At 43.1% G+C, this 24,515-nt stretch overlaps 1 protein-coding gene across 15 annotated transcripts in view; it reads right to left on the reverse strand.

Moving 5' to 3' along the window:
• LOC116283601 (leucine-rich repeat-containing protein 37A) overlaps nt 1–23,722 on the reverse strand; it is a 43,846-nt gene extending 20,124 nt beyond the window's left edge. For 5 of the 15 annotated variants that reach the window (XM_072940695.1, XM_072940701.1, XM_072940699.1 and 2 more), the window contains exons 1-11: nt 23,589–23,713; nt 18,882–18,985; nt 16,729–16,999; nt 16,262–16,352; nt 13,471–15,649; nt 11,068–11,139; nt 8,693–8,764; nt 5,729–5,800; nt 5,052–5,132; nt 1,015–1,086; nt 384–458 (exon numbers count right to left, since the gene is read on the reverse strand). In XM_072940695.1, coding sequence (XP_072796796.1) covers nt 384–458; nt 1,015–1,086; nt 5,052–5,132; nt 5,729–5,800; nt 8,693–8,764; nt 11,068–11,139; nt 13,471–15,649; nt 16,262–16,352; nt 16,729–16,999; nt 18,882–18,985; nt 23,589–23,684 — 3,185 coding nt within the window. In that variant the 5' untranslated portion in view covers nt 23,685–23,713. Of the gene's footprint in view, nt 1–383; nt 459–1,014; nt 1,087–5,051; nt 5,133–5,728; nt 5,801–8,692; nt 8,765–11,067; nt 11,140–13,470; nt 15,650–16,261; nt 16,353–16,728; nt 17,000–18,881; nt 18,986–19,901; nt 20,060–22,675; nt 22,906–23,588 lie in introns of those variants that run through there. The other 10 variants (XM_072940692.1, XM_072940688.1, XM_072940689.1 and 7 more) reach the window with 10 other exon arrangements.
• Between the last annotated feature and the right edge of the window lie 793 nt (nt 23,723–24,515).

Genomic DNA, 24,515 nt, shown 5'->3' on the forward strand with positions numbered 1-24,515 from the left:
AGCACGGATGAATCTCCAGAGACTGGCTAAGTGAATGAAGCCAAAAACAAAAGGCCGCATACCCTATGACTTAACTTACAAGGCATTCCGGAAAAGGCAAAGTTATAGGGACAACAATCAGACTGCTGGTTGCCAGGGCTGGTGGTGGGAGGAGGGGACTGACCTCAGAGGCACATGAGGTGACTTTTGGGGCTGCAGAAGTTTTCTGTATCTCAGATGTGGCAGTGGCTATATAACTACACATTTGTCAAAACACAGCAAACTCTGTAAAAAGAGTGAATTCTACTATATGAAACTTATGCAACAATAAACCTGACTTAAGAAAATAATAAAACTTATAAAAAACAATGAACTGAAAATAAATGTAATAAAAATTAACTTACAGTTTTTTCAATTCAACGCTTATCATGAGGATTCTTTCAATTGTTGTAAGCGAGACTTCTGTTTTTCCCAGGTCTCTGAAGGAAAAGCCCAAAGAGGCATGATATAAACCCAAAGACATAAATTCTACACTTAAAAAGATAATTAATATGTGATTACTTCAATTCTGGCTTCTTACTTGCCATAGAGAGTAATCCCAGGGAGCTCTTATTGAAGAAATTTAAATTTATTTGCATCATTAAATTACTGACCTCAGTGCTGAACAGGACCATCTTTTTTTCTTCTTCTTTTTTTTTTAACCATTATCCTACCTCTTAGTCTCAACTACATCCCCCTCTCAATTACTTTTTTTTTTTTTAAATAATGTACACTTTATTCCATTTTGCTTTCTGGGATAAATCTTATTTTTTCATGTTTGATCTTTGTAAGTGATTTTCAACACAATTTTCTTCCACTGCTGGCTGTCTTACCCATGTACATTCTTTCGTACTCCTTTTCTTTACCAACAACTCTTACCTCAATAACCCATTTAAAATTTAAATTATGACTTCTTAGCCAAAACCCTCAATCTCTGATGAAACTAAAAAAGAGCAGAAATCAACTCAAGAGCCATAAGACTGTTGCAATACTTACAAATATCGTAATGCTGGTAATTTTAAAAGATAAGAATCTTCAACTTTTGTCAAAGGATTATGACTGAGATTTCTGAAAAATAGAATGGCAGTAAAATTATCTGCATTTTCAATAATGTTCATGAAAGTTTATATTCATTTTTATGGCATGAAACTTAAAGGTAAAAAAGCCATTTTCTAAATTTACCTACAAATCACCCTTAGAATTTGTAAAGCTCTCTTCATTTGGGAGCTACCCAGGTGTCTAGATGATAAAGTAGAGAATAGAAAGAGAAAAAAATAGAGGGGGAAGTAGATAGCAAAGAAAAAAATACTCTAAAGAACTTTTTAGGTCAAAAACCCTAGAAGGGACTATGCTGGTAGGAAGCCCTTCCTCTGTAAGAAATGCTATTTCTAGGGTCCTCCGTAAATCAAGGCATTTTTCTTTCATCTCTAGAAATTTTTTAAATTTCATGTTTTAAACTACCCAGTTAAAGACAAAAGTGGGACCAATCCCTTGCTTCTGGAGCTGAAGAGAAAAATACAAGAGGAACTGGGGAGACTCACACTCCCAATGCACACTCCCATGTGTGTTCTTCGGTCACAGCCTTTGCTACCGTGTGTGGGGTCACCTCCTTACTTGTGAGTCTCCTGGATTGTCAGCTCCATGAGAGCAAGGACTATACTTTATTGTCATTGTCATCTCTGTCCCTGACACAGTGCCTAGTATTTATTAGGTACTTAAGAAATGTTTGTTGAATAAATACCATTTTGTTTATATATCAACAAAGGGACAAATTCATTTTCTGAACAAATTTTTATTCCAAAATGCTGGAATAGATTTTCTTCTCAATTCTTTGAAACAAACAAGAAAAAGAAAAAAAAATTTCTTAACTCAAAAGATACAAGAAGAAAGAAAATTTGCCTTTAGGTTAATTAACTCTATTCAAGAATCATTAGTGTACTTTTGCAGAATATTATAAAGATAATCAGAACTAATGCCTTTTGGATTGCCAGGTATCTATGATCAACATTTAATATTTAATCCTCACAGTAACCTTATGCAATAGATAATATTATTATCCCATTTTACAAATGAGGAAACCAAGGCACAGAGAAGTTATATAACTTGTCCTAACTCATCAAGCTAGTAAGAAGCAGAGCTGGAATTTGAACTCAGTTCTGACTCCAAAGCCTGTGTTTAACCTGTATTTTAAAAAAGAAGAAAAAAAAAAAAGGAGTGTGTTTAAAATAATTTATTACTTTAACCTTAATTTTGAGGGCACTAAATATAGAAATACCTTTTCAAATTTCATCTCCCGATCTGGGAGAGCCTCTATGAGAATCACACTTTCTCTTATATTTCTTTTCTTCAATTATCTCCCATGATTAACTACTTCATTAGCCTATGGTCATTGAGGCTTTAGAGATTTTAAACCATGTTGCAGGCTAATCAGTAAAAACGGTGGAGTGAGGACATCTGAAAATTCATCCCTCCATAAAACAACAAAAAAACTCACAAAAATGATCAGAATCAACTTTCTCAGAACTCTGGAAATTTAACCAACGGGCTTGTGGCAATCTGGGCAGCAATTTATTTCAGAAAAACACATTAACTTCTGTCAGGACAGTGAGATCTGTGTTGCTTTAGCTTGTCCTAGACCTTTGCTCTCCATGACAGTGGGAGCCTTCAAACATACCCCATGTCCTAATAACCAAAACGTTCCCCAACTTGGGAAAGGAGACAGTCACCCACGTGAAGGAAGTGCAGAGTTCCACACAGGATCCACTCAAAGAGGAGCACACCAATTCACATAGTAATCAAAGTGACAAAAATCAAGGATAAGGAGAAAATATTAAACTTAGCAGTACCAGTACCTCCTCGGAGAATAAATAAATAAATAAGAGTTACCTCCCACCACCAAAACAAAACACAAAGGTAAAAACGGTGCTTTATTAATTAATTAGCTCTTGGCTCATCTTTCAGGGCGACTTCACATTCAAAATAGACTCTAGCACACCTCTCCCTTGTTCACCTGGGATTAGCCAATAACATAGAGGTTTCATTCAAGAAACCATCTGAGTTATAATTACGTGAAACCCACCCAGGCTTTGTGGGTCTTGAACCTCACCTACTTTGGAAAAATCCTGTCTAATAAAAACATGCAAAGTTATGAACACAAAAATCGCTAGGACCCATCCCAAGACCTTGGAAGGGACCTAGGTAAGTGGGGAGCCCTGCAGCTTCTGCTTCATTTAATTGATGATAAATCCACCTCAGCTGGGTGGATCTTTTCCAGACTTAATTAATGCAGGGATAAATATTATTTGAACTTATAAACACCTCAGTAATGTAATAGGCAACAAAATGACAACTCAAGGGGTGGCACATTCTAGACTTTCTACATTTGGCGCAAAACAAAGGAGGAGCCCAGCCCCCAACACACACTTACTGTATTCTCACAATCTTTTGAAAGTAACTGTGAATGAATTTTAGGAAAGCAATATTAATTATATTTCCAACACCAGCTCTGATTCTTTCATTAACTTTTTCTGCCACTTCAGATGAACACAGAAATTCAAGAAGATCAGGCTCGTGCCTCTTGCATGACCATCCTTTCTAACCCACTACTCATTTTCTGCTTCCTTACTTCCCTACTTGGCTACCCTGCTGCAGAGGTGCTAGCATGGCTCTCATAAGTTTTACCATCAATTTTCTTCCAGTATGAAAGTTTCTTGGGGACAAAATCTTTGGCCTATTCTTCTTTGTAACCCCAGCACTTAGTGAAGTGCAGACACACAGTGAACATGGCACTCAGTGAATGTTTTCCAATAAATTCAGTCATTTTTATCAACTGTGATTCCACAATTCTTTTTCCCCTGGCTCACCTACATAACCATAAGGAAACTTAGATCCTTATAAGAGACTCTTTGTGTTATAAAATGTTTAGGAAAGGTCATGAGTTTAAGACATGGTACTAATGCTACTAAAACCTCTTGGCAGAGGGACCTAACAAGCCCACGCTCCGGTGCACTGGCAAGAGAAAAACTGACCCTCCATTCTCTTTCCACAAGTTAGGCACCAGCAAGCTAATGAAGCGGGGAGGGAGGCTGCCACTGGTGGGCATCTGCAGAACTGTCAGTCCAGCTCCAGACGCACCCTCGACACCTTCATTAACCCAAAGTGAACTTTGTGAAACTGGATTTCTGAACCACAACACAAATAGGAGACTCTTTTCCAAAGCCTGATTTAGAGGAGGCTCTTCACCTTGAGTCTAAAATCCCCTTCAGGCCACTGAACCTACCTGCTGTCATCTGCTTGTGACATGGAGAAATCACAGAATTTTCAAGGTTCTGAAAAACCCACGCTTCTTATTAGAAGTAGTCAGAAAAGAAAGTATAGAGAATTCAGCTATAGCAAGGTATCTTCTTTATATTGTTCACATTACAGCTTAACACAAACATCCATCCCTCAAAGGTTCCTATTGGCCACAGATCATTCACCTCAGACTAATATAGACTTTTTGAAAAATAATGTTTTGGGTAGTTGGGAAGAGAGGTGGGTGTTCAGGAATTCTTTCCGCTTTACCATTTAAAAGAAGCTGATACTTGAGAAGGCACCCATGCCTGTTGCTCCCTGAAGAATTTTGGGCTAAACTGAGTTCTTTGCAGCTCTGTGCTGCATACATTTTAAGTAGTTAGGAATTTTGCACATGAGCAGGAATTAAATTCAAAAGTGTAATTTCAAGTACTATTTGCATATTGGAGCAACAACAATGGGATTCCGTGACAATGCTAATTTGAGTGTTTCTGTTGGGTGCCTTTTATTTTATTGCTCGTGCCAAACATCAGTACTAGGGAAAGCAAAGTGTTCCATGTATGAGTTAGACAAGTCTCATGGCCTCTTTGTACCTTAGTTTTCTCATTAAAAAAAAAAAGAAAAAAAAAGAATGGATTTCAAGACATATTTTCTGGAATCCACAGTGAGCTTACACCCAGATAACCAATTACCAATAACCAAAACATAGTTTTTTACATGTATTCATCTATTTCACTTACATCATCTGTAAAAACTGCATTCCATGCCAGGCCTGGAACGTTCCAAAGCTCAGATCTACTATTAAATTACAACCAAGATTGCTATAAAAAAGAAAAAAAAAAAAAAGACACAAGCCAAAGAAGAAGAAAAAAAATTCTATCAGAACTTTATCCTTTGGCAGTAATTCTAATTTATATGCAATGAAACATGATCTCATTATCCTTTCAATACACTAAAGAAATCTCAGTGTGGAAAATAGTTGCTTGTGAGTTATAGTTTCATGATTATATGCATGGTGCATGAGATACAAAATGGTAAATCCTCAATAAATATTTGCGATAAGTGATCCTTTCTTCTCTAGCAAAGGGCAGTACTACTGACATTTTGGGCCGGACAACTCTTTGTTGTGGGGGGCTGTCTAGCACCCTGTAGGGGGTTTAGCAGCATCTCTGGCCTCTGTCCACCAGATGGCAGCAGCATACCTACAGTTCTGATAACCAAAAATGTGTCCAGACATTGCCAAATGTCATCTGAGTGCAAATCTTTGCGAGAGACAAAAAGGATTAGCTACATAATTCTAGTAGATTTCTAAACTAAATTTTTAATGTTTCCAAATCAGTAGCAAATTAATTTTTTATAATCATATTTATAATTTTATAAAAGTTCCCAACATAATGAAGTTATAATTGTAACTTACACAAACTCCAGAAAAGGTAGTGATTCAAATGTACCGCGTTCAATAAACTTTATTTTATTGCAAGATAAATCTCTAGGAAAAGGAAAAGGAAAATATTACCTCAATTACCTACTAGATATCTAATTAGTAGGAATAACTACTAGAGGTTAGAAGAAGAATAATGAATAAGCAGCTTCTATATAACATCTAAACCTTATGAATTGTTATTCAAACCTTCCAAAGCCCCAAACCTGCCCTCACCTATCTTAAGAGTCTCACTTTCGTTATGTTCACTAATAAAACATACACCTATATAGATGTTGGTAGATTTTGGAGGTAATGTTTCCTCAGAGCAGAATTGATTAGATAACCATTTGTGGTCTCAACAAATTCTGCATTATAAACTCAAAGTTTCTAACCTCCATATATAATTATAATGTTTAATGTGAAAATGAATACTCTATTTACACACCTCCCATTTTAATTCTGCTTTTCTATGCCAATTCAATACCAGAAGAAATAAAAGATAGCCTTTCACATGACTTGAAAGGAACTGCTCCTCTTACTAATGTCTAATTTGAACTAATTCAGTGTTATATCAAAATATTGACTTTTATTTGAAACACCCACTCTTGACTATAGCTAGCTATCTTATTTCCACTGATTCTTAGTCTTCCCTTTCTCCTGGGGGGGGGGGGGTGGTGGTGGTGCAAGTGTCTTCTGACTGGTGTTTGCACCTCTAGTCTCTTCCTTTCTCAGCCATCCTGTACAGTCACCAGATTAACTCTCCAGATGTGGTTCTCAAATACCAGCATCACTTGTGAACTTACTGAAGAAATGCTCAGCTCTACTCTGGACCAACTGAATCAGCAACTGTGGGGCATAACTTGTGCTTTAACAAGCCCTCCAAGTGACTGATTCTGCTGCAGGCTCGAGTCTGTCCGAGAGCACTGCTGTGGGAACGGGGCAGCCTGGCGTGTTACCCTCGGCGTGGCCTTCAAAGCCCTAGATGACCTGGTCCTAATCTCCTACTCTTCCTACTTGTACTCTGCAGGTTCTCAAAGCAGGCTTCCTGTGCTTTGCCTCTCTCCTACCTTCTTTTTGCAAATGTACTCTTCCCAAGATGTCTGTCTGATGACACACAGTGGCCCTTAAAGGTCCTATTCAAACAACGCTGCTGTAACATTTTCCCTGATCCAGTTTGGAGTCTTTCTTCCCTCTTCTGAGCTCCAAAACCAACTTAGAGCTCTCATTGCCCCTCTCCACTTCTTTTTTTCTTATATAGCTGTTTTTGCAGCCCATTTCCTCTGAGTATAAACTCCTTGAATGTATGGACTAGACGGGCTCATGTGCATTGTCTATCATGGTTAAAGCCAATGTGTGGACACAAAGCGAAATCAGATATTTTTAAAATAAACAATTAGCTGGGGAGTGAACAGGAGGAAGAAAACGACTGTTTTAGAAGAAACACTCCCTTTTCTACACCTCTCCAGCACTCTGTCATCCACTTAGTGTTTCTGTATAACGGTTTGAGCTTATGTTTTTTTTCCCCCCTGTAAGATCAGGATTTCCTAGAAGGAACTGTTTTACCTATCTTTGTGTTTACAACACTAGGCACACTGCTCAGCATATTCTTTTTTACTGATTGACTTTTTTTAAATGAGTGAGAATAACTTATGCTAACATGAAATAATCTGCTAAGAGGGTATTTCATAGTAGAAATAATTAATGGCCCAATCCACTGTGCAGTTATCTCATTTATTTTTCTCCACACTGTGTTTCTAAGGTTTGGAGCCCAGATGACAGAGGGACCCAGGAAGACTAATACAAAAGTGGTTGCCCCTTAAGGCTTGGATGGTTTGATAGTTAAAAGGACTATTTTTAGGGTCATGTGAGGCTCCTTATACCCACTTCCCTTAGCCTTCTATATTTGCAAGAAGAATCTCTTTGCTAAAGAGCATCATTAGTTAGCTTAGTAAGGATTAATGACATACACAGCTCTGGATGCCATGGACAAAGGATAAAAATTGATCTTTTATAGCAGAGAACACAGTATCTCCTTATCTCTAAGTTAACAAAAATACTATGCAAGCATTTCTTTCCTTGTACAATGAAAATGCAGACTTTTTCATTTTGTAACTAGTGAAGTTAGGGACATTTCTAATATGCTTATTTGGTGTAAACAGTTGTAACTATACCACTTTAACCATCATCTTAAACATTTTTAATATTGGTGTAACAATTCCTGCATTGAATCCTTAACAACAGTCTGTTCTCTTGGTAACTTGAAATGTTCTGGACAATACTGTTTACATAAATCATCTACTTTAATATTTAATATTTAAATGTGAATTTAATTTAGATGAAAATTATGAGTTAATGGCATTCATATTAATGTAAGTGTTCTATATTTTCTGGTCCTGTAGGTGACAATCTGAGCTTTACTTTAATTCCTCTCATTCTACTAAAGCACCTTTTTCACACCTTTTCTGTGAAGGCCACACAGTGAGTACGTGAGGCTGTGCAGGCCACACACAGTCTCTGCCGTGTGTTTTCCTTTGTTTTTTTCCTCCGTTTTCCCACTTACAGCCCTTTAAACATCGTCCTTAACTTGGGTGCTGTGCAAATACAGATCATGGGATGGATCTGATCCGTGGGCCATAAACTAAATGTAAGTGGATGGTATATGAACACTTACATAATAAGGTTCATATGGGTGTCTATAGTTGCTCAGACCACATTACCACTTTTCCTCTACAACTAAAAGGTATTTTTTTTATCTATATCTTGTCTATATAAATTTAAAAATTAAAAATGAATAAGAGGTATTTGATGCTAGAGATGGGCTGGGACCCTACAGACTTAGAGAATTATAGAATTTTATTGCTAAAAAAAAACTAGAGGTTATTTAATTTAAACCCCTCAATTACTTTATCGATAATATAACTAAGAACTCATAAATAAATGATTAACTAATTAACTTACAAATACCGGAGGACTAGCAAGCCTTTAAATGAATCCTTACGTAACTCAGTCAAAGAATTATCTCTGAGAATTCTGAAAAACGAAAAGGGTATTTTTGGATCAAAATGCAAAACAATTACAATTATTTACTACATAGGACTAACTCATATATGTAGGGGAAACCTGGGTAACGGTGCCACCTAAATACCCTAACTGTTATTTTAGACATGGTGTTCTCCACTCCGGTTTCATTTAATCATTTCTTCTCACATCTACCTTTGTGTCCATCTCTTTCCATCTCACGCACACACACAAGCACGCACGCACGCACGCACACGCACACCCCTATCCACTCTTCCTCACCAAATCATGTATTTAATGCCTACTCTTCAGATCACAAGTCCTTGGTTAGAACCGAACTCTGGGCAGCACTGATGCTGCAGAGCTGCCATGCCTTTCTCGCTTTTCCCAAACTGTATCAGGAAGTCCCAGACAGAGTATATTAGGGCTGGAAATGAAGACATTTGATTTTTTTTCCCCACTGAAATTTTTTTTCAAAATTAAAATATACGTAAAATATACATACCTGTTCACTTTAATAATTAGAAATCCCCATGTAACACCATTCACGTCAAGAAAGAACACAGCCAGCGCCCCCGGAGCCCCCGCTGTGCTCCTTTCCAACTGCAGCCCTCTCCCTAGAGGGAACCACTACCCTGACTTTAATACTACTTCCCTTCCTTTTCAAATGTAGTTCTGCCTTTTATACATCAGCCACAAAGAATATAATTTATTCTTGCTTCTTGAATTTTATGTGAGTGGAATGATTTATGTATTATTCTCTATGTTCTTTCATTCAACAATATTTTGTAAATTTATTTTATTCTTGCATGTAGCATGTAGTGCTGCATGTCTAGCAGCATGTGGCTACTGAGTACTTGAGTGGCTAATGTGCCTAAGGAGTTGAATTCTAATTTAATTTACTTATTTTTAAAATTAAAATGTAAAAACTGATACTCAATGTAATTATCGGAAAACTTTAAGTGTGTTTGCAACAATTTGGGTATGTGATACAACTTTTCAACTGCAAATTTTAACAAATCTAAATACAAATAAAATTTAGCAACAAAATTGAGATTTCAAAGAGTTAGTACGGACAAAAACTATGGAGACTCTCTCATTAATTTTTATACAGATTACAGGTAGATATGACAATACTTTGGATATTTTTGAAGACTTAATACAAAAAGATGTAGAATATCTTCTCAACAATGCAATTTGGAAGTTATATTTATGATTTGTCTATTCAAGCTGAATAATACAAACTGCCATGAAAAATGCCAGTTAACTGCTTTGAATATAGCCTTCCCCCTAAAATCATTATCTTCTTTAACCTGACTTATCTACAAATCAATTTAAAAAAATAGAAAAATGAGTAAAGGACAGACAATTCGGAGATGAAATACAAATGCTCAGCACACATATAAAGATATTTAAATTCACAGGTACTCAGGAAAATTCAAATTCAGATGGAAGCCCTTTTATTCACCCTTCAGATCAGCCCAAAAGATGGAGACTATCCAGCAGTGGAAGGGTGTGGGGAAACAAAGGCCGTCAGGGAGTGCTGACTGGAGTGTAAACTGGCACAACTTGCTTGAGGGCAATTAGAAGTTTGTCTCTACATAGTCTTCACCCCAACAATCCCATTTCTACATATCTATTCTACAGAAATACCTGACAGGTTCACAAAGATGCGTGCACAAGGATGTTCATTGCAGCAGTGTTTGTAACAAGAAAACTGGAAATAATCTAAACACCTTTCAATACGGGCATTATTAAACTGATGCATCCATACTATGGAATATTATGCAGGAGTTTAAATAAATGGGGCAACCCTCTATGTACTGGGAGGGAAAGAAATCTAAGATGTATCATGACATTAAAGAATCATGTTGCAAGATTTTATCACTTAAGGAAAAAGATATAATGAAGTCACACAACTAACTTATTTTGTTATCTGTAAATATGTATGTAGTCAAATACATGGAAAAGAGTCTGGAAGGACTGTTTTACTAAACTCCAAATTGTGTGGGTGGGGGATTAAGGCACAAGAAGGGTTTTCACTACACATGTTATTTCATTCTTCTATATGGAGAATATAATCATGTATTATTGGTATAATGGAAAATAAGTTTAAGTTGGTTCTTGCTTATTTGAATGAGGGCCTGCCAAGTTTAATTTTTTAAATAAAAACAGAATTTCAATCAATAGTTTGGTTTGGAATGTGAAGGGGGAAATACCTTTTAACACAGCTGTTGACCTCGGAATTCTGGACCAAGAAGAATCTGACAAGGCAGTCAGTGTTTTGTATGCATATTTGGAGAGAATATACTCACAGTTTCTCCGTCCAGCGGTAAGGCTTCCAGGTATTCTCATCGACGTAAGAAATTGAGTTTCCTCGGAAATCTCTGTGAAGAAACACAGTTCATATCCTTAAATAGGTAGGGAGAGAATGAGCAGAATAAGTGAGAGAATCATGGCAACATTGTGGGGAATACTCAATGCAGAAAAGACCAGCTTTCTAACTCCCACAGCTTCTCAGCTTCCTAGTGGGCACAATTCCTAAAGATACAATAAAGATATAATGTGACACCACTGGCACAAGCAATGAGGCATCTCCTCAGAACCTGAACTTCCTATCCGTCCAATTTCTTGGATATATATTGCCAAATGTTTTGAATGTAAGTCTTTTTTCTCCCAAAGTCACTTATGTGTCTAAAATGACTCCTACAAATCAATGATAAAAATGGCAGAAATGTATCATGAGCAGCGAGTAAAGAAATCTTATGCCAGGTAACACCAAAGCTTTGGCTCAGTGCTCTCTAAATCTCTCCAGGTATTGGAAGGGCAAGGGCAGTTAGAAATTAGAGACTAAGATGGAAATATCTCTCAGACATATTGCATAAAGAAAAGCACAGGTCACTGAGCAAGGAGTAAAGTTATTACCTCCTTAGGGGAAAAAATGCAAAGGAAAGAGACTGGAAGGAAGGACACACATCCAAATAGTAACATAGTTATCTTATGGGTGGGAGGGAGGGTGGGGAGAGAATGTCACATTTTAGCCTGTATACTTCTATGACATTTTCTTTTAAACAGTGAGAATGCATCCATGACTTACACATTTAAAAGAAGCTGTTAAGTGCTTGAGGTTCAGTTTCAACCACTAACTGTGGATGGCTTTGAAGCTTTACCTTTAGCTTTGTCCTCTTCCCTCAGCCACAACGATTTAGTTTATATGCACAATTTTCAGGGGGATCAGAAATAAGTCAAAACAGATACCTGTCTGCCCACCTGCCTATGGGACATTTCCACTCAAACATAAGCCTTCTGGTTGCTTTATGTTCATCAATAAAACTGAATCCATTTCCCTCAAATTGGCTCTCCTTCCCAACTGTATTTCCACCTGTTGTACCACCATCATTCTCCTCATCAACATATTTTTCTCTCCTGTACCCCTCATCCCCTGACTCTAGGCAGTTACTGAACCTTGTCAGTTTTCCCTTTGTCGTGCTCTCAGGATTTCCTTCTCCTCCCGTCACAACCATGCTAATTCAGCCTGCTCTCACTCTCCTCCTAGGTTTTGCTACAGCATTCTGTTTGGTCTCCCTGAATCCAACCTTCCTCTCTAGATCACACTACAGATGGAATCTAAAATAAGCTTCATGTTTTCATCATTTCTCTCTTTACCTTGAAAACTTTCAATGGCTCCCCACATCTTATACCATATTTTTCAAATCCCTATTTGTAACAGTCAAGGTTTTTCATAGGATATCTTTCATTGGTGCTTAACCCAGTACTTCACAGCTAGACTGATCTCTTAAATCCTGGTGATTCCTGCAGCCACGCCTTTCCCTAGACTATACTCTCTATTTTTAATCTAACAAATCATAGCCAGTCTTTAAGTTCCAGCGACAGTTTTAGCTTATCCATGCAGTTTCCCCTGACCTCCACACCCCAGTGATTCCAGGTTCTGGTTAATTTCAGCACCTCTCTGTATCTGTTAATACTCAATTACACATCACCTCCCTTTTAAGGCGTGTTCTCATTCCTCCCACCTATCACTGGGATGTTCTGGAGACAATGCCATACTTCTGTGGCTCCCACAGTACTTAGCCCTGGGTTGGGCATAAAATGGGTGCTATACATAGAAATACTGAGGGCAAAGATGAGTAATCAATATAACTGAGGGACTGAATAAAAATAATGGCCAACACTCAGATATATGCTAGGCACTGATATAAGAGCTTTACATGTATTAACTCATCTAAATCTCACAATAATCCTACAAGACGGTGACTATGATAATCCCCACTATCCAGATGAGGAAACTGAGTCACAAAGCTAATAAACGGCAGACCTGGATTCACACCCAGGTAGTCTGACTCCAGAATCTCTACTCTTAACCACTTTGTTGTATTAACACCAATGAGATGGGGAGAGGGACATGTTGCTGTAACGAGGATGGAGCAAAAATGGGACAAGACAAGATGTTAAGAAATTAAACAATGGAGTAAAAAATGGAGAAGGAAAAAGAGTAGGGGCAGTTATAAGTAAGACTGGAGAAGAAGAAGCAATAGTAAGAAGGCGAATGAAGATAAGAAATTGCTTTTAAGAGAAACAAAAGGTAAAAACAGCAGCCAGTGTGAGCTAGGGAGATGAGGAAGACCCAGGAAGACCTCAAAGAAAGGCTGCCAGGTCAGGCAGGAGGCAGAGAACAAACGAGGAAAAGCAGTTCTTACAGGATGGTGAAGGTGCCGTTGTAGTTGCTGGGCTGCGGCACGGGCACGGTCTGGAGCCTCTCCTCTGGGCTGAGACCAGTGCAGGACAAGCTCTCATTACTGCAGATGCAGAGCTCACAGATGTTCACACTTGTGGGAGCGCTCTGTTTCGGTTGCTCCTTTTCTGAGGTGTATGGTACAGAATGCACCACCGAAGGCTCAGCTGAAGCAGGTGTCTTCAGTGACCCTGGGTGCCGAGTTATGGTATCTCCCTGACCTACAGGTGGAACTGTGACTCGAGTCAGGTCTGGGTGTGCAAGTGCCACCTCAGGAGGAGGAGCTGTAGTCTTCCGGAGGACTGTAGCATGTTGAGCCTCCACAGCAGGTTCTGAAGTCATGGTTAGCTCCAGGTCTACGTGATGAGGTGTGACGCTGGACGGTGTTGTGTGCTGACCTTGACCCTTACTTGAAGTTGGAATGGTCACCTCCTGATGGGGTGGATATTCAATAACAACCTCCTTTGGTGGCTCTGGAGGCTGAGTTGGGGTCTCCTGCTTGGTTGGAGAAGGTTCAACATCCACACTGGATGCTCCAGTTACAGTAACTTCCAGGTCCACAGTGTGAACTGTGACTGGAGTGATGCTTAAAGGGGTGAGTGTCACCTCAGGGCGTTCTGGAGGGGGCGATGTGGAATGTTCAGCTTCCGTAGTAGGTTCTGAAGTCGCGGTAAGCTCCAGATCCAAAGGTTTATCTATGACACTAGATAACATTAGATGCTCAGGGTGATCCTGGTCTGGTGTGGGAACTGTCACCTCCTGATACAATGAAGGCTGATGGGGCTCTGGAGGCCAAGTTGGGGTCCCTCGCATGGTTGGAGAAGGTCGAGCCTCTGTATCAGGTTCTGGACTTAGTGAAAGTTCCAGATCCAGAGGTTGAACTGTGAACTCAGTCATGGCTGGATGCTGAGCCAGCACCTGCTCTGCCTGTGGAGGTGTCACCTCAATGTATGTTGGATGAGATGTCATCTGCTGCAGGGCTGCAGAGTGTCCAGCCTCTGTAAGAGGCCCTGGAGTCATGGTAAGCCCCAGGTCCAAAGGTTTATCAGTGACACTGGGCGAGCTGGAATGCTGAGCTTGATTCTGTCCTGGTGTTCCAACTGTCATCTCAACCTCCTTAGGTGGCTCTGGAGGTTGAGCCGGGGCTTCCTCCTGGACCGAAGAAAGCCCTACCCCCTCAGGGGGACCTGTAGTGTGAGCTGTGGCCTCTTGTTGTCCTGGGAAAGATTCAACCTTCCCAGGGTGCTCCGGAGATGGAGAAAGAGGCTTCGACTGGATTTGAGAAAATTCAGCCTGCTCGGGGGAAACAGGAAAATGAGCAGAGCCCTCCTGCTGCTCTGGAGAACTTTCAGCCTCCTTAGCAGGCTCTGGAGTGACCGTAAGTTCCAAGTCCACAGGTTTAAGTGTAACACTTGACAGGTTGGAGTGAGCTGGATACTTACTTCCAGGTCGAGCTGCTGCCTCATCACTCGCTGGAAACTGAGGTGCATTCTCACCAGGGAACCCCAGAACTTGCGCTGGGGCCTCTTGCTGGAGTGGGGCAGAGTCATACTCAGGGCGCTCTGCAGGCTGAGCCTGGGCCTCCTGAGGGAATGGAGGAGGTTCCGCCTCCTCAGGATGCTCTGCAGGCTGAGCCTGGGCCTCCTGAGGGAATAGAGGAGGTTCCGCCTCCTCCGGATGCTCTGCAGGCTGAGCCTGGGCCTCCTGCTCAAGTGAAGGTTGCACCTCCTCGGGGCTCTCTGGAGGCTGAGACGCAGCTTCCTCTTGGACAGGAGAAGGTTCCACCTCCTCAGGGCTCTCTGGAGGCTGAGGCAGGGCCTCCTGCTGGGCTGTGGTAAAGTCGCCTTCCTTAGCAGGCTCTGGAGTGACCATAAGTTCCAAATCCACCGGTTTAAGTGTAACACTGGATGGGTTGAAGTGAGCTGGATACTTACTTCCAGGTCGAGCTGCTGCCTCCTCACTCGCTGGAAACTGAGGTACAGTCTCACCAGGGAACCCTGAAACTTGCGCTGGGGCCTCTTGCTGGAGTGGGGCAGAGTCATACTCAGGGTGCTCTGCAGGCTGAGCCTGGGCCTCCTGAGGGAATGGAGGAGGTTCCGACTCCTCAGGATGCTCTGCAGGCTGAGAGGGGGCCTCCTGCGGAACTGGAGAAGTTTCAACCACATTAGTGACCTCTGGAGTTATAGTAAGTGCTAGATCCACAGGGTTAACAGTGACACTGTGCAGGGCTGACTGCTGAGCTTCATTCTCATTGGGACCATTTACCTCATGAGGCCTTAATTGTTCAGCTAAAACCTCCTGAAGCCCTCCCTCCCCCAGAGGGACGGCAGCGCCTACTTCCTCAGGGCCCTCTGAAGGCTGAGACAGAGCCCCCTGCTGAAGTGGAGGTGGTTCTGTCTCTCCAGTGGCCTCTGGACGCTGAGCCTGGGCCTCTACCTGGGGCAGAAAAGAGTCAACCGTCTCAGGGGTCTGTGGATTTTGAGCAGGACCCTCTTGCTGGGGTGGAGACTCAACCTCCTGAGTGGGCTCTGGACGCTGAGCCTGGGCCTCCTGCAGGGATGAGGACATTTCAGCCTCCTCAGGGGGCTCTGGAGGCTGATGTGGGCTTCCCAGAAGATCCAAAGGTAGATCTATATCTACAGCTTTGATCTTATTACCTTCAGGTCGAGACAGAGCTGGGGCCTGATTCTGATCCCAGCCTAGCACTGGAACCTCCTCTGGGAGCTTTTGATGCTGGGTTAGCTTGTCATTCTCACCTTGACGTGGAACAGCAATATCCTGATATGGCCGTGCAGGCAGGTCTCCATTTGACTCCACGTCCGGGTACAGAAGCGAAGTCTCAGACTCCTGTGTGAAAGAATTAAACTCCCCTGACTGTGAGTTGGGGGTCTGCTGGACAGAGCCCAGGGACCACCTCAGGGGCCATCCCTGGACCAGAAGCCAGAGTGGCTGCCAAGCAAAGAGCTGCAGCAACCAAAAATACTGGGGAAACATAACACAAAGACGATTTGGGCACAGTGACACAGGCTAGTAGGAAACGGGCCAGGCACACTGAACAGACACCGAAGCGAAATGCCAGCTTGGCTACACGTGCGCCCCTCTCCTGCCTCATGCCCCACCCTGTAGTGACACCTCTCTTATTAGGTCAGAGTGGACATGCAACCACAGTCAGGCTTTTTCCCAGGGTCCAAGCCACCCTTCCCCCAGCAAAGGTGACTCTTACCTCCTGCCAGGCCCTCTCCAACCTCAGCCTGGCCTCCCGCACAACGAGGCAGGATTTGGGCTGCAGACCAGAGTGGCCCCAGACTCCAGCAGTGCAGGGGTGGGGGTGAGGTGGTGCAGAGCTTCCCAAGGAAGTCACAGGGCCCGGCCTTCTGGGAGACTCAGAAGTGCTAGCCCAGTTCTGGGCATCTGAACTCCTCCTCCTCAAAGCTGACATCTGAGAGACATTCTTCCTCCCCTTGGCCACACTGCTTCCAAGAAAAGTAGCTGACCTACAAAACGAGCACCAGTTAGGGCGGCGGGAGGGGAATACACCTTACAGTTAGATAGTCTAAAATGTTGCCATGTCCTCTGAACTCTCAGCATCCATGTCTGATTATAAAATTCACCACTCTATTCTTAGGGGTTACCACTGAATCAGTGATGACTCCAAAGTTTCTGCAGGAAGGGTTTTGGAGTAGGTGAGCAATTCACTCTGAGAAAGAGTGTTGGAAACCAAGCGAACAGCCCTTTACATTAGCATGGGAAAATTTCCCCATCTCACCTTGTCTCAGCACAGCCATTAGTCTAGAAACAATTACAATGCCCCTTTCCAGAGGTCTACCCTGTGTGCACACACGGAGAAGACACCTAGAATGTTAAAGTCAGCATGACGGGGGGAAGTATAGCTCTGTGGTTAGTGTGTACCTAGCACGCACAAGGTCCTGGATTCAATCCCAGTACCTCCATTAAAAATAGTGGGGAAAGGGGTGGGAAGGGATAAACTGGGCGTTGGAGACTTGCAGATACTAACTACTATAAATAAAATAGATGAACAAGTTTATACTGTATAGCACAGGGAACGATATTCAGTATCTTCTAGTAACTTATGGTTAAAGAATAAGAAAACAAATCTATGTATGTCCCTATATGACTGTGTATTGTGCTGTACACCAGAAATTGACACAACATTGTAAACTGACTATACTTCAATAAAAATAATTTTTAAGAAATACAATATATGTAAATAAATAAATAAAAACTTGATTACCTCCTCCCTCTCAAAAAATAAAGTCAGCATGTTAAATAATTTTCTTGAAATACTGCAAATAGCACCCACTTTACTTCCTTCACAGCCCTTATAATCATCTCTCTAATTTTAGTCCTTTTTAATTGTCTGGCACACCCTCTGGCCACTAAACTCCATGGAGAAGGCGCTTCAGATTTCTCCCAGCGTTAAGAACATGATGGTTTTTAAATGGAATTGATTCCAAGATTGGCCAATGAGGAAAGGGTCTGTTGTTATAATCGGCTTTCTTAAAATTTTAGCATCGATACTGAATCCCTTCCTCTCACATTTCACAAGAAGCTAGACTTCTTAAAGCACAAACATGAATATGTTTCAAGTGTCCCTGATTTAAACTGAATTTAAAATAATTTGGTATAAGTTGAATTAAAATAATTATCTTGTGCAGAAGAAACTTCAAATACTTTTCCGGAACGTAACCATCTTCTCTTTCTCTACTTTGTTCCCTTCATAACAAACTTGGCAATGCTGGGTGAGTTACATAATTAGAAATCTAGCTGCACAGGAAGTTCTCAATGACATGAAACACATTTTTACTCCTTAAAAAAATCTTACATGCAGTACATTAATATTTTCTTTTAGAAATTACTTTGACAACTTAATCCCTAATTCAGGACATCCATATAATTAATTTATACAAAGGTTTTTGAGTAAAATACTTCACATAAAATATATATGAGATGCTGAGATTTGGTAACAACACACCTTATTTGAAAGGCATTCATAGTTTTCAAATGCTGCAGCATAATCCCACTTTAGGCCATAGTTACTTGGTTCCTAAATGCTTGGGATTCTGCTTGAGGGGAGTTTTAAAAGACCTGTGTCTTCTCCTGTGTCCACAACTGTAGAATCACACTGACGGCCCTCAATTCTGCTCTCCAAATTTCAAACAAGGGGTCAGAGCCAAGGGTAAGGACAACCAAGAAAGTCTTAGAGTGAGGAGGATATAGTTCAACTGGCAGAGAACATGCTTAGCAAGCACGAGGTCCTGGGTTCTACCCCCAGCACCTCCTCTAAAAACAAGTAAATAAATGAGTAAACCTAATTACTGCCCTCGTCAAAAAAAAAAAAAAAAAAAAAAGTCTTACCTAAAACCACAACCAGCAGTTTCTGGAATGCATCTGTCATAGCCTTTTGAATAGCAAGCTTCTGGGTTATCTTCCTTTTCATAAGGCATGATAATGTAATGGCCCTAAATCCAAGAAAAACAAAGACTTAAAATGCCTATCTGAATAACTGATTTTTGTTATACATTTAAAAAGAAAAGTGCATCTATGATTCTTAGATCACTATCACAGCAACTAAGGGCAGGCACAACACACGCGTGTGGCTGAATGGCTCTGTTGTAGATATATCCTGGCAGGACAGCTTTTTACCACCCAGATCGATTCTGGAAGTTCCTGAAGTGCTAGACAGGAGATGCAAGCCAAAAATGTGGCACACATCTCACATCAGATTTCAAATGGACAAGCTGAAGCTACACTCCTGCTCTCCCGTGCATAAACGGCTGGAATTGTACACAGAGACAGATTTGGTGGTGGTGCAGATAGTCTGGCCTCTCCCAGAGCATCAGCCACTCAGGTGGATTGTGGAGCCTCCTCCACTCCATTAACAGACCTGCCTCTGACTTAAAACCCTAACCCCAAATGCCACGGGTTCTAGGAAAAAAAACTCAGTTCCAGCTGGAAAAACCTTTCTAGGGATCTACATTTGACTTTATCCACTCAAGTCCTTGTATAGGAAGCAAAGGACAGAACATTTACACAAGAGTTTAAATCTTTAGATGATGATTCTATTGGGATAACTGAAGGCTACAAGAAATCTGTATTGGAAAGGACTATTTTAGCACAAAACAAATTATTAACCAAAAATGGGGGAAAAATTTTCCCTCCTAAGCTTGACAGGTCGTCAGCTCTAAAATTTTAGAGTTAAAGGTTCTATCAGGCATTGCCTAAGATAAGAACCTATATGGCAAGGCTGAAAAATTCTGCTCAGAGATTTAGTTGCTTAGCCAGGGTGATGATGTAACTGAAAAAAACAGTTTTAGAAAGAAAGGAAAAAGGAGAAATCCCACCCCCTCACCACCCACCACACACTGGAAATCAGACCTTCCTCCAGCTTGTGCAAGGGTTCTTCGGCCATGCCAGCTCCAGGACTCCTGCCCTCATAGGACGGCAACAACACCTCTAAAGCACAGAACCCCAGGCTTTGCTTCAATGTTGTGCCACAGTATCTTCATTTCCCCTTTTTCAAGGTCAGAAAGATCCTGAAGCCGGTAGAATTTTGGTGATGAGTTTTTTTGTTTTTTGTTTTTTGTTTTTTAATGGAGGTACTGGCGGTTGATCCCAGGACCTCATGCATGCTAAGCACATGCTCTACCACTGAGTTACACCCCTACCCAGGACTCTGAATTAAAGTCAATTCTTCAAGATATTTTCTTATTATGAGTAAAAACTAAACTCCAGCAAGCCCACTTAATAGTAGAGGTGTCCCGTTGCTTCAAAATCAAGTAAGGCTCGCAAATGAATTACTAGATATGGACAACTATTTTTCATTATATACCATACAGATACTGGAGAAAATTATGAACACCACCACCAAGTCAAGGAGATTATTGTTCATTCTACATGGAAGGTCAATGCTCAGAAACTCGTCTTTCACATCTCCCCACAACCCAGTTCTAATCTTCTCTCTGAAGTCTAGGATTTCAATGTTGAAAGGAGTCTGGTTAGTCAAAGAAAATCTACAGTTTACCTTTATGATCCTTTTTGACCATCCATTGAATCCAAAGTACAAATTGGCCAATTCTTGGCACCTGGAGCTGCTTAGGGCAAGGGCATTAAGTTGAACTGCCTTACGTCTGGTGCCCAGATGAACCTAAAGACCTAAGAGGCCTAAAAATATCACAACTTGACACAGAGACTTATTTTGGATACACCTGAGATTTATCAATACCAATTTCATAGAATGGTTGTGAAGATTAAATAGAACCACAGTTTAAGCAATCAGTTCATAGGAAGCCCTAAATAAATGTTATTACTTTTAAATCAATACTTTTCTGTATCACTTCCAGGGCCCCTGATTAATCGGAAGGCTTCCCTGACCTCTGGTGGTGAAGGTGATGATGCAAGCAACCAAGGAAGTCCTGCAGAAGCCTCTTACAGGCTTGTGGGTAAGCAAAGGAAGTTAACAGTTTTAGTCATCCTGTAGCTCCTGCTAGAGAATATGACCTGAAGAGGAGATAAGATGGACCTGCCACTGAAGTAGGACCTGAACCTGTAGCAGCCCCGCTCCCCAAGTTACTAAACCCTGTGAGAAGAAGGAACACACATACCTCTATACATTTTATAAACAACTAAAAGAATTAGCATTCTTCTAGCATCATCTGCATTAGCAAGCTTCTTTGAGAGTGCAAATATCTCGTGTTAACTCTCTAAATAACTTACACATTACTGTGGGTTTCTTACATTGCTAGTTCTTTCTTAAATCTCTATTTCAACTTTAGATAGGATGTAGTATACAAATACATTCATAAAAATTTAAATAATACAAACAAATTCAAAGTGTTATTGTTTTTTTTTTTCTTTTTCTCATCCAGCCCGCTTGCCCAAAAGATGGGAGGATGCGGTCAACTCCTCCAAAGAAAAGGCACAGACGAAGAGGCAGACAAGAAAATCATTACAAGTCTCTGCCCAGGGAAGGCAACAGTGCCAGGTGTCTCCTTGAGGATAGGCACAGGACGGTTCTTCCCTCACCAGGGGACCAGTCCAAGGGGTCCAATCTCCTGCTCCAGGAGCTACGTGGTAGCAGAGCCAGCCTTAGGCTGGGTCCCACCCCTGGCTGGGCTCCTGGGGCTGGCCTAGGCTGTGAGTGGGCTCCCTGGGGGAAGTGGAACCAGCAGAGGAGGCCCCTGCTAGGGGAAGACCATGAAGAGAGAATGGAGCCGCCCTAACCCTGGTCCCCATCATTCCATGCTTCCCCCTGGTCTAGATCAATCTGACCTGGGCTGACCCTCCCTGCCCCACCCCAGCCCACACCTTCAGAAGGCTGGCCTGGGGGGGCCCCTGTGTGAGGCACTGGCCTCAAGACCTGATTCTGTAAGGTGTTGACAAAAGAAAAAGTACACATCGAGGCAACAGGAGAGGAACAAAACAGCCAACACTGGAAGGGACTCAAGACACTAGGACAACCCCATCCCCTACCACTGGGGCAATGGAGCCCCAAAAGCCTGCTGGGCCCTCCAAAACCCTAACAGCCTCTAGAGACCTGGGCCCATCCCTCTCTTCACAAAGACCTTTCTCACCAGGAACTCCTCGTCTTCTGCTGGGTGGGAAAGGGGCCCAGCAAACAATGGGGGAACAATCCTTCCGTCCTGTCCCTTCCTGAACACCTCCCCAGGGCACTCCCCTCAGGTTTCTGGGTCTCTCCCTCTCTCTCCGTAAAGTACACCATAAACATATCACTCTGTTCTGAGCAAACAGCGCCTCGCTCACTTCTCAAGACCTGTCCTTAGTCCCACGACTCAGTCACAGCTCCTGGCCCCTTCTCCCTCTCTGTTCCACACCAGCAGGTCTCACCTGCTCCTATTCTAATTCATGCTACGAAGCCAGCTACTCTGCCCGCCTCACCTCCAATGGCAACAGACCTTTTCCACCCCACACCTAAACACCACAGCTGTCCCCAGTCACTCCCCACTCTGCACGCCCATCACTCCGCTACACTCCCACCTGCCATCACTAACCACTCGGCCCAGCGGAGCTCTGTAACTTCCCCCTTTACTCTGCCTCCACCATTCTCTTACTTATACCCCATTACCGTTACTCCGCACTCAGTACCCCAACCCCTTTGACCCCTGCAGTCCCAGGGCCCAGGCGCTACTGACCCAACATGCCGAGGGCACAGGCGGCCGCGCCGCGCGCGGGCAACAGGGGTCCGTGGGTTGAGTACATGGTCCAGCACGGAGTGGGGAGGCCTGACCGGGGCTCGCGCCTCCTCAGCGGCCGCCGCCGTTCCGCCCGCCGCCGGCCCGCTGGCAGTCGCCGCTCAGGCCTGGAGGGAGCTGGAGGCCTTTACCGCATGCCCCACCCCATGCGGGGAGGGGCTCTGCCGGGCGCGCCTGCGCACAGCACCGCCTGCCTCCCGCCGCCGGAGGGGCGCGGGGAGGTCAGAGCGCGCCGGCCCCGCCCCGCCCCCCGGCGCGCGCGGTGGCTGTTACCGGGCGCGCTGCACCCGGGCTATCGGCACCGCCCCTCCCTCTCCCTCCTCTCGCGCGAAGCCAGGCAGACAAGGCAGGCGTGGCGCGCTGCGCGTGCGGCCCCCTCCCTTCCCCGATTGCTGGCTCGCTCCATCCCTCCCTTGCAGCTCCAGCGGGTAATGGCTCTGGCCCCTTGCGCCCCTGCTGCTGGCGCCGCGCACCGCCTTTCTGGACCGGGCCACGGCTCAGCGCCAAGTCGACCTCTGGCCTGGAGAAGGCATGCAGACCAGCGTGCGTGCGTCCGTGAGGTCCCAGAGAGCTCTGCGCAGAAAGACCGGCGCCTCCCTTCCCTCCGCCAAAGCACTATTCTTTATTGATTTGTTTGTGCATCCTTCCTCATCAGAAATTTATAAGCTCCTTAAGGGCGAGGGATCACCTGGCAGTACAAGGCTTGGTGGGGGTCACATGGCGGCAGGGGCTCAGGCAGGGGTCACCTTGCGGCGCGAGGCTCGGGCGAGGGGGTGGTCACCTGGCCTGGGACTCCCAGTTATTGGGGCTAGGGCAGCTTCCTCCATCCCTCCCTCCACTCTGGCCAGCTCACCTGCAAGGCCTTGGTTCCTGGTCCGGAGCTCATCTCCCACACCAGCAAGGTTTTGTTACTTCGGGTGGGAACCACGAAAGGCACCAACTCCGCCATCCCACTAGCGGTCACCACGCAAGCGCCGCTCAGACACAAGCAGTACTGCGCCTGCGCAAGGAGCGCCCGCGCTTTTTTTTTTTTTTTTTTTAAAGGGAGCGTGAGAGGGGCTGGGCCAGCTTGGCGGGGGTGGGGCGAGGGCGGTGCTCTGACCACTCCTTCGCCCCTCCCACTCTGGGCCGGTCTTCCGCCGCCCGGCAACCTTGAGGTCTTCGGAGTTCAGGGCTTCTATTCAAGTGTATTTTTAGGGTAGAGTCCAAAGGGTGAATTTACAGGATCAAGTGGTGCAGATGTCTTTAGAGCAGCTGGCTTCATTTTCAAACCCACAGAAGACTGGAGTACTAGATAGTTACCATTAACTACCCACAGAACTTTAAAAGTTTAAACTTCCCAACTCTGTGGAATGTGACCACTAAAGATGAAATCCTTTGACCTAAGAGTGTTTGCATGAGTTTTAAATATATCAAGGTATAGCTCATTAAAGCTATCAACTGTTTAACATGAAATCCTTAAAAAGAATTCCCTGACTTTCCTTCGTGATTTTGGTAAATTATGTATGTGAGCTGGTGGAGGTCAGATGATGTTAGAAGTTGGGCGGCAAGGTGAGGAGAGAGAAATTTAGAGAAAGTTAGTCCAATTAGGGCACCGACAGTGGAGCTCCTGGTGCCTGAGAAGGGTTGTTCTCGGCATCCTAAAAGTTGGCTATGTAACTGGGGAAACAGAACAGCTCCCTTGAGGTTTCCAAAGAATGGTCTTCAGACCCATGATGGGCTGTGATGAAGTTTTTACTAGTTCTCAGCAAAATGGGAAAAGGACAATATAATCAAGGTT

Source organism: Vicugna pacos, chromosome 16, assembly GCF_048564905.1.
Source record: "Vicugna pacos chromosome 16, VicPac4, whole genome shotgun sequence".
NCBI classification, from domain to species: domain Eukaryota; kingdom Metazoa; phylum Chordata; class Mammalia; order Artiodactyla; family Camelidae; genus Vicugna; species Vicugna pacos.